Genomic DNA, 10,942 nt, shown 5'->3' on the forward strand with positions numbered 1-10,942 from the left:
CCATCCAATAGCTGGTGAGATATTTCAGGAAAGTGTCAGACCGACTGACAGACCAGCATTACCATGCTTAGAGCCAGGCTGTCACCATGGACTGATATCAAACTAGATGCTGTAAATCTTCAGTTATTACTGAAGTTCTCCATATAACTGTGAAGTCAGCTAGTTTTCAACTTGGTATGAAATCCATGTTGGAGACTTGATTTTTCTTGGGCTTGTCTCATGCCGGGGTTACACTCTCACCCTCTCACCTTGAAGTCTGTTTGCTCGTTCTCACTCTGATCACTTTATCTGACTCTCCACATCACAACAGCCAATCAGGCTGCTGTTCTCTTCACCAGCAGCGACACAGACACATTCTGGAGAACCAGTAACAAACACTTCCATATGAGTGAGGGACTGCTGGCATAGAGACTGTCTGTCCCAGTGTGTGTGACTGTGAATGTGAATAAACAGATAGAGAGAGTTAAGAATCAATTTAAGACCCTCAGGAACAGGATCCATCCTGCTGTTGGAAACTACTTGGATGCAGTTCCTCCAAAAGTAAAAAAATGAATGAAATGGAAACGGATGTAACCAGTTAAACTGATGTTCATTTATATTTATATTGTTTTTATTAAGTTATGATTATATGATTATCTATTCATGTGGGTGGGTGGAGGGTTTGTGTTAGTGAGGGGGAGGGGAGGACAGGTTAGGAGGCAGGTTGGGGTTTAAGGGGGATGAGCTGATGTCTCCCTTGAGTCCACCCACTGATCAGGTTCCTCTGTATTAAAATTGTGATTTTTCACCCCAGTTTTCCTTCCTCTCACTCTTCTTAGATTTCTCCTCTTTTTATCTTTCTTTCTTTCTCCTCACTTGTTTTCATCTCCTCCTCCTGGACTTTTATGTTGGAGGTGAGCTCCTGAAGAAAAAAGAGAGAACAGTATATCTGTTACGTAAGACAATTCTGAACCAGCTGTTAGAATCCACCAGGTGACTGCTGTGAGGTACAGTGATGATGTGAGGCAGCGTACCTGCAGCTGGCGGGTGGTGGAGGCGAGGATCTCCTCCAGAGCATCACACCTGCTCCTCCACTGCTCAGATGTCCGAGCCAGCATGTCCAGGGTCTCCACACGGGCCGTCTTTCTGGCGTTTTGGAGAGCTTCTTCTTTTTCTTTCAGATCCTGCTGGAGCTGGCTCACCTTCACCTGGCTGCTTCTCAACCGGCCAACCTGAGTTTTCAAAGATTTATTTTCATCTTTGAGAGACTCGATCTCAGAGATGGTGGTGAGCAGGGCGTCTTTGAGTGCCCTCACGACTGAGAGATGGAACATCTTGGAGTTCCGCTGTGCAAACGGCTGAAAGACAGAAACGTACATGTCAGTCATACAGTCTGATGTTGACATTGGATACACAGTGAAACACAACCTGTGTAATGATTCACACAATAAAATGACATACTACTTATGTTTAAATAAAAACATATCGGTTCTATATTTCCCAGTGTGTTTTACTGGATAGATGATGGGTGGATTCATTTAATCCTGTATGAAAGCGAATCTGCTTTCTAATGATTTACTATGTTTTTTAAGCTTTAAACAACAATATGAAGAAATTACAGCCAATATTAGGCTGGACTAGAGAGGCTCAGTGCTGGGAAAAACAGTCTGTCCAGCTCAAATAAGAAACTCCTACCAGGTTTCTGTTCATGTCGGTTAAGTGAAATTATCACAGTGGCAGTGAAGACAGCTGACGTGATCAACGTTGGTCCAAAGAGTTCAACTGAAAAAAAAAAAAAATTTGATTTCAGAGTTCAGTTCAGCAAACACGAAGACGCGTGTACAGGTCAAGTTGTCGAATGCGAATGATGTTATAAAAAAAAAAAACATCAACAGAAGCTGTTGATCTTTAAACTGTCACAGGTCGTCATCAGAATTCTGCTCTCCATGGTAGCAGGACCAAATGTTTTTGTTTTGTTTGTAGTATAATATCTGAGGAGGTGTTTGTCTCTATCAGAGGTGTCACAAAATGTGCATGTTACATCATCTGATTCTGTTCCCTTGTTTAATGCCTAAATAAACAAAATAAACAAACTGACCTTAAAGGACAACACAATTTAATACCGTTTGACTTTGTTTACATGTGGCGGACCCTGCCATCTTTCTAGCTTCAAACAGTGTTCTGGGGACCTTATTTCCCTCTGAGAACAGCTTGTTTATTCAGTCATCCCAAAAATATTAATACCTAAAGTATTGTCACCTCATTACTATTGTGTGAATTTCTTCCCCAAAACTAAATAGTGCACCTTTAACACTCCCCATGACATTCTGAGGACACAAATACTAGGATCTATATCCAGCTAAGGACCGGATTTAAGATTTGATTTTAACACTCCAGTCGTGTTTTTATGTGCTATTGAAAAAAATAATTGTTATTCTGTTTGCTAGAAAATGCATCTACAAAACCTGCAAAACCTACAAGATTTCGTTGATGAGCAGGAGAGAGTCGTGACACAGATGAGATTGTGAACTGTAGGTGGGAGGATGGAGCTGAAGACTCGCCCTGATTGGATGAAAGTTTGGGGATTTGAAGCTGTAAAAAAGTTATATAATGTCGCTTGATCAAAGCCGAATGTGCCATCGACTGCCTGGAAACTAAGACATTCTTTGAGGTGACAGCGCAAATACAAGCTGCTCCAAAGTTTTCTGCAGGTATTTAAGGATTTTCTTTTTTTTTCAATTTTAGGTTATTGATTGCTGCTCCATCTCTTCTCAGCAGGGCGGCTGCGGTCTTGAGGAACTACTAGTCATTGCCACAGCTGCCACCAGGGGCTGCTGGTGTAGCAAGGCACTAGCGCAGCAGCTATAAGCAGACTGAGGCCCCAGGAGCTGACACCACAGCTTTCATCACAGCCCTTGATGATGTCTTTATAATAAGCAAATGAGTGATTTTCTTTGAATATTTTGACTTCAAACAAATCATAGAAACATAGTTATGAGACAGGAATAATGTGCATTTCTCTGTTTTTTTTTCTACATATGAGTGTTAAGGGGTGTGAAGTTTCTGCTGTGAGTTGAAACTTTCCTCGGCGACACACAAACAACACAAACTGCCGCTCTGCTGTTGGTGCCCATCGCTTTATTTGGCATCACAGACTTCAGGGGCAGTTGGAAGTAATTAATTTGCAAGAGGGGGACAGTTGTGTGTGTGTGTGTGTGTGTGTGAGACAAGTGGATGAAATGCACTCCTCCCTCATACTCCCACAACACACACACTACACAGGATCCTGCTCCCCTCTGTGCTCGGCCTCCGTTTGAAGTTCCTCCTGCAGCTCAAAGAGTGAATGAGGAGGCGGCAGGGGGAGGGAGAGGGCCGAGGAACGTGCTGTACGTGTGTGTGTGTGTGTGTGTGTGTGTGTGTGTGTGTGTGTGTGTGTGTGTGTGTGTGATGGTGACAACATGTGAAAATGCGGCCGCACGCTGCTTGTTTACAATTACGTGGACTGTCAGGTAATAAGTCAGCGCGTGTGAGAGTCAGAGGCCCAATGAATCTGTGTTATCATGAGGTCTGTTAGATCACAGCTGTGGTCTCCATGGTTCCAGCGAGGCAGCTGAAAAATGTGGAGCTGCTCTTTAACACCACCAAACACACGGACACAATCGGATATTACTTTGGTGGAAGTGGAGGTCACCGATATGTATAGTATTTGAGTAAAAATCTTAAAGGGGCACAGTGTATAATATGAATAATATTGAGGTGATAAAAAGTCATAAATATGTATCTTTTCCAAAACTGAATAAACAAGCTGTTCTCAGAGGAAACATGAGTTCCAATCATTGTGTCATTATAATCGGATGAAATGACTTATTTAGTTATGAGGAACTGCAGACTAACAAAGACGTAAGTAAATCAAATGGACAATTTTTCATTAAATGTATGTATGCCCTGTGCTTTTAGAGCCACCTTTGAATTCTGGCCATTTCTTGCAATTCACACCTTTAATATATCTTGTTAGCTGCTGTACAGGTATTTAGCTACCCGTGTTAAAGGAGTGCAGTAGGATGAGCATTTGCTGGTTTTGGTGACCAAATCAATGCAGCTGCTGTTGCTGCAGGTTGGTTTCACCGAGTTACTGTAAATTTTCCATTTTGTTTCCACCGAAAATCTACAGCTCAACACCTTTTCACGTGGTAAGACTGACAAAAACATCAGATTCCAGCCTGAATTCACTTTTGACAAAATATGGAGTTTTTGTGTTTCCAAGAAGGAATCTCAACGCCCTCTAAAGTGGGAGACATCCTGCTGCTGAGGTCCTTAATGTGAATTTGAACTTTTACAACTCAAAGACAAAAAGGATAGACAACTCTATCAGCTTCAACACAAGGCAGTACGAGACACATTTTTAGTACAACAATCTTTATTCACTCGGCACTACATTTTCACCAGCTGAGTAAACGCAGCCTCTTCAGCACTCTCTCCTCCAAGGGGAATGAAACACATCTTGGCCATGAAATATTCATTATTCACTCTGTCATTTATCGCATTATTATTGACCTTTTTAAAACCTAGTCAAGTGCGGGCCACTTCCATGATGGGTTAAGTCCGCTGTGGTCAGAAAGTTGAGCCTCTTTATCAAAGCGCAGCAAAGGTCGAAGTGCTCTATTCAGTCTGAAAGCAGCCTGTCAGACGTCTGTCGTGGTGGTGAGTCCTCACGTCAGCGCACAGCAGCAGTGTTATTTCTTCCCTGTGCAGGAAACAGGAGATAGCAATTAACAGTTCTGATGAGCACAAAACAATCCACGTTACCTAACAGCATTGTGATACTTTTTGAACACTTTTTGTCTGATTAAAAGTAATAGTTTGACCTCTTGGAAAATAACTAAAAAATATATGCTTTTTTTTTTCTTAAGACAGATCAATAAAATATATGCTTTTTTTTCTTAAGACAGATCAATACAGCTCTCATGTTTATCCACATAAACCCATGAAAAGCGACAACTTAGTGCTTTCACACTTTGTTTTTTGTACGGTTTAAACACACAACATAAAGCATGTTAACCAGAGAGATTTACAGGTGCTGGTGCATGTGTTTTAACTTCTGGACAGAGCTAACAGAGACTGTGCTGAACACCATACTGAGCATTATTACAACAACCAGAAAACAAGATACAGGCCACTATTTCTTTAAAATGGTCTTCATTTAACAGGGTGCAAAGAAAAATAAAATATGATTCAATTCAATACAATACAATATATGACCACAGCTGTATGTGAAACACCGACACTGGATCTGCATTGTACATTAGTTAAAAACAAGCAGAGACGGCTGTTTTTCGAAGCACCCTGTGCAACATGTGGCACATAATAAGTCCTGTCAGCATGATGGCTGAAGACTGGGAGAGTGTCGGCTCTAATCTCGATCCCATCAGGAAGCACCGCAACACTCACATCATCTCTGATAAAACAGGTTAATCTACCAGACATCATGAGTAATGGACAAACAGTCCTGCATGGTGTGTGTGTGTGTGTGTGTGTGTGTGTGTGTGTGTGTGTGTGTGTGTGTGTGTGTGTGTGTGTGTGTGTGTGTGTGTGTGTGTGTGTGTGTGTGTGTGTTTAAGTGTCCTCTGTGCTGTGGGGTTCCACACATGGAGTCTATAACTCCCAGTTCGGCCCCCCTCCCCTCAGTCTTTTTCTTTCAACTTTCCTCATGAAAGAGAAAGCAGCCGCAACTTTGTTAAAAAGGCGCAGATGGACACACACGGAGATCAGCCAGAAATAAAACGCGCAGAAAAACACAAACAAGAGGGGAAAAAAAAGGGAGAGAAAAGGGAGCATTATTCTAAACAAAAACATCAATACAGTGACCACCAGAGACACCACAATAGAACAACAGAAGAGCGCCGTGCCCGGACAGACCGCAGGGGCTCGTGATGTGTGATGTGGCCCAGCAGCAGGCTCTCTTCCTGGGCCCTGACTGTCTGTAGTGGTCTCCTGGGCCGGAGGGGGTGACCATCCTGAACTAATTGGTTCATCCTAACATGCATCCCTATCTTCTGAGTCATGAGGAATCATGCTTTCAAAAGGAGCCATTTCCTATTGACTGTGGTTTTGGGGTTTGCGTGCATGTGTGTGTGTGTGTGTGTTTACCACGACTTTTCTGATCTCTGAGGAGGATGGCTGTAGGGGTAATATAACTTGTTTCTGTGTCAAGTGTGTAACCGAGCCTTCACGTCTAACCTGGTTGTTGTTTTTCATTTTGGCCTGCTGTGAAAGCTGTCAGTGGACCTCCGGTGCAGACCAAAAAACTGAACCCAAGCCTGTGGTTCGTTTGTGGTGTGAAGGCGAAGCAGACCAACAATAAGATCAGGTTTGTGTTTCAATTAGTTAATAAAGAAATATGAGCATCATCAGCTTTCAGTGAAGGGGGCCTCAACAAACTGCTGAGCTGGCCGGGGATGAGTCAAACTTTTTTCCTGAAAATAATGTTTAAAAAGTGGTATTTATTTTATATCTAAAGACAAAACAACTGTGGATCCACAACATCAAAGTTCTGGTGTTGCATCATGTGTTGTTTGCAGCCTTAATTGTAGTTTGGCTAGCAGGTTTCTTCAATTCTTTTTATAGCGTATGTGTTACAGGAAGTCAGTATTTATGAAGCCCAGCTCGACTTTGAAGACTTTCTGATGTAACATTGTTTTGCTGCTGTGGAGGAAATAAAATTCCTGACAAGCGAAAACATCTTCTGCCTGGAAATGGATCGAGGACCACAATATCTGCCAAACAGCCAAGTATGACCGGTGATGAATGTCACGACGAGGAGCCCATAAAGAGCAAATCATTCAGTCCCCTTCAAAAAGCCTGACAGGAGAGTCTGAGTGCGTCACTGACAGACGAGCTACAAATATGTAACTTTAAGTTATGCTTTAACGGATGCATGTCACGTTCACTTTTTCAAAAATTTGCTGGTAGCGTAAGCGATACTGGGGGGAAGGGAAGGGAGTTCATTGCAATGAGGGTTATGTTTGGATAAGTTCAATAGGCCTATAGAATAATGCAAGACCAGTCTGTACCCATTATAACATACAGGTGGAATGAGGGCAGGATTCAACCTTCTGCGAGTGGTTCTAGGCAACAATAAAAGAAACATACAAACAAAGACTACACTGCACTTTTTTCTAAATTTGTACCGTAGGCTTTTACAAAAATAGGCAGTGTGGTGTGCTCTGTGTTATCGTACCCTGGCTTATATTCTCAAAATAACTTATTTCTTGATGTGATCTTCGTGATGCCAGAGAGGACACAATACACACAAAGTTCAGTTAAATGCTTCATGAATTTTATTTCACCACAATGGTCTACGTGGTGCTGGCGAGGGTCAGAGTTAACATGAACCGGACCAGACGTCAAAGGCAACAATGGATCATTTTCTTCCTCTGTGTGGACCACAAGTGTGTTTTTAAAGTGTTTTCAGTGTGTGCGCTCTACACCCTGTCCTGTCCTCACCTGGAAGTTTGAGCCACTTGGGCACCTTGCCCGGGTCAGACCTGGTAGGTTTAGCAGCCTGTGTGTGTGCAGATGGGTCTCGCTCAGCATGCGTGGGCCCGCTGGTGTTCGGCTCTGGAGGAAGCGGCAGTTCGTCGGAGCCCGTGGAGGTTGGAGGGGTTGCTGAGGCCTGGAGCATGCAGCTGAGGTGGGGGAAGAAAACAGAAAGGACACCAACAAATATGCTTTGGTGAAAAGAGCTTGTTGTTTCTACTTTCGTCAGGAATTAGTAGTTAAACTATTTAAAGCTGCAACATTTGAATGAGGCCAGAAGTGAGATCAAGATCTAAACCAGAGGAGAAGTGATGACCTTGTTATAGTAGCAAAGGGACAACAGGTGGGGGTCACTGTTGGGAAACGAGCTCTATCTTTAGAAGGACTGGAAAATAGTGTGTGTGTCTGTGTGTATGTTTATGTATGTGCGTGTGTGGAGGAAATGAGGGCGCATGGGGGCACCTGCTGTTTAGGCAGAACCTCAAAGGGATTCCAATGATGACAGCTTTGTGACAGGAAAATAGGCTGGTTGCCGCGGGATACAAGTACATATACACACCCGAAATGCACGCACGGCCAGGCCCACGTTTAAACACAAACCCACACACGTGTACACATACCTTGCAATGGACTCATTAGCTTGCATTGGCGAGACCGAGGACTCAAGCAGTTCCCTCTTTATATAACAATCTGTGCAGAAAACACACACAGACACACATGGAGTCACACAATGTAAACTATTGTTTTGTTAAATAACATTCCTCAGTAATACGCCAGTATCTAAATTCAAAATCAGCATATGAAAGAAAAGAACCGAAAAGACAAAAACCTGTCTTAACGTCGGATCCGAAGTACACCAGAGCGCCAGGAAACAGGTCGGCCTGCAGACAAAGAGGGAGGAGGAGAAGTGAACAGGAGCCATCAGTTTGTTTTTCGTACAGGTCAATTTCTGCAAAAGAAAGCGGAGAAATCTAACCAAAACTGCCCCGAGCTACACGCGAACCAAATGCTGCCACCACATCCAAGCAAAAGTCAGGTTCATTTTTGAAAATGATTCATTGCTCGGGGATCTGAACCAGTAACCATGGCTCTTTGAAGCAGACCACAAAATGAGCTCCAATCAAATGGTTAGCGAAAACACTTTCACCCCTGCAGCACAACACTCCTCTCTGGTGAACATCTTAATGGTTATAATGGACCGGTGGCAGGCAGATATTACCAACCGTACAATTATGGTGGTGGAGATGCAGACAGACAGGCAGGAGAGCGGGGCACATGTCTGTGACTCTAATAGAAAAGTAGACAAACAAAACTAGTTCAAGTAAAAACACTGGTTTTACTCATGTGCTTACTCACAGGAACGCGGGAGCAACGCAGGAGAGGGCGTGTCAGCAGAATAATGATGTTGTGGTCAAATCACTTTCAGCTGGTGGTCATCATGTGACCAAAAACCACTGATGGAGACAAACCTCAACTTTATTCTCAAGACAAACACCATGAGTAATTTCTGCTTTTTATCCTCTTTGCTCAGTAAATAGTATCCTCAAATGCATAACTTCCCTGGGATGAATATGATCACGTGTGTTTTAAAGCAGACTCAAGCTGACATAGAAATAGTAGGTGGTTGTTTATCAATCACAAAAGAAGAGTTAGTTCATCTCAAACATAAACTAGTAAATGTCTACATGGCAGGATATTTGTTACAGAATGATGACATTTACTGTGAATGTTCATAGACACAGAAAAGACGACTCATATTTGTTGACCAAAGAAAGACAAGGGTGTAACAACGCACAATGAAATGAAATCACTACTATCACTCTTTAATGTGTTTCATTTTCCTTATTCTACTTTTTTGTTTCAACTCTGAGAAGCGTCCACATACTTCCTTTGGTACTGTGCTTCATTTCTTATCTTCCCCTGATATGATATAAACTTGTCAGGGATTTGTTTGTGCAATTACTTTTCATTATGTTTCGTCTCTGATCTCCATTTATCTAATCGTGCAACTTGCAGCTTGGAGTTGGACATGTACAGACTGTGTGTTGTTGAAGATGTCCAGATTAGTTTCCTGTCTGGAGTATCAAGTGAATAAACATTTTGATCTTTCCCCAACTGACACGTCAGACATTATAATTTGCTTTAGATTGCGCTGTTGTATACCATTACAATACTGACCACAATCATTTTAGAGCCAGACCGATTCTCTGATAAGGATGTCATGGAGATATATCAGCTGAGGTGCACTATGCTTTCTGCGTTTGTCATTGTTCCTGGCTTTAAAATGGATTTGCAACAATGGGTGCTACATGTATGATTGCAAACTGCCGCAGTCAACCAGATGTAGAGAAGCAGGAGTCACGTTTCACTTGTAACGCGACAAGAGCAGGGGCAGTTTGTTGACAGGATTTGCGGGCAAAGTGAAAAAGCAGAAGCGCCTATTTGGCAATATGTTGGATTCAAACCCATGCTAATAGGTAACCTGATAATGTTAATGAGGGAAACGTAATTACCTCAGAGAGAAGTTTGTGTGCGGTCTGTCGCCTGCAGCTCTTCATCAAACAGTTCCTTCTTATTCCTTACTCCCACAGACTGAATAAAACTACTCTCAGACATATTTAAAACTGATCTGCTGTCAACAAATGGCAAAAACGACTGTTATTTTGCTCTGTAGACACATATTTGATAAATTACAGTGGTGAACAATGCTCATCGTGCCGAACACATGCATTTCCTGTGTCTAGCCTACTTCAAAATAAATATCAATTGGCTGTTTCACCGGGGAAACTGGGAAACTGCAATGGAAATTTGACATGCGCCAATACTGATCAGGCTCTAAATGTAGTACTTCAGGTCGTAACTGCACTGAAGTTTATGGCCTTTAAACAGACATCAACTGTGAGGTCTCGTAACTTGTTCATGAGCAGTTCGTATCACACAAACAGACAAAAGAGTTCCCTTTGTGTGCTTGTGCTACAATGGTTGGTGGATCAACAGAACAATTGGATAATTATTGACCATTCAAAAGATTTAGCAAACAAAAATGCCAAACAGTCTGATTTCAGTTGCTCAAAACAAGAAGTTTGAAGGTGACATCACATTACCATTTCTCAGTCTTTTCACGCATTACATTTAAATTCATTTTACAATATTCTGTCAGCTTGAAAAATCATAAGTCATATTTAACCAACTCACAACACTCACAGTAGCTAAATCACCTCACGCTGCGAGCTGCAGGTAATGAATACCACCAGCACCACCAGCACCATCTGTCATTTCAGCTGGCTAGAAATCAGAAGCTGCTTTTGTCTACCTGTCTGAAATCACAGACACCTCATTGAAAATATGATTAAAAATGGGATGGGGGGGTTAATCGACCCACTACTATGTAATGAAAGTGACCCGTTAGCAGCAGCAGTGCTAGTGC

At 42.4% G+C, this 10,942-nt stretch overlaps 1 protein-coding gene across 1 annotated transcript in view; it reads right to left on the bottom strand.

Moving 5' to 3' along the window:
* Positions 1 to 4,376: 4,376 nt before the first annotated feature.
* aspscr1 (ASPSCR1 tether for SLC2A4, UBX domain containing) overlaps positions 4,377 to 10,942 on the bottom strand; it is an 18,435-nt gene continuing 11,869 nt past the window's right edge. Inside the window, exons 14-17 of the mRNA XM_037109581.1 lie at positions 8,345 to 8,396; positions 8,136 to 8,205; positions 7,483 to 7,664; positions 4,377 to 4,723 (exon numbers count right to left, since the gene is read on the bottom strand). Coding sequence (XP_036965476.1) covers positions 4,713 to 4,723; positions 7,483 to 7,664; positions 8,136 to 8,205; positions 8,345 to 8,396 — 315 coding nt within the window. The 3' untranslated portion in view covers positions 4,377 to 4,712. The remainder of the gene's footprint in view (positions 4,724 to 7,482; positions 7,665 to 8,135; positions 8,206 to 8,344; positions 8,397 to 10,942) is intronic.

The sequence above is a fragment of the Acanthopagrus latus genome, chromosome 1, assembly GCF_904848185.1.
Source record: "Acanthopagrus latus isolate v.2019 chromosome 1, fAcaLat1.1, whole genome shotgun sequence".
NCBI lineage: Eukaryota > Metazoa > Chordata > Actinopteri > Spariformes > Sparidae > Acanthopagrus > Acanthopagrus latus.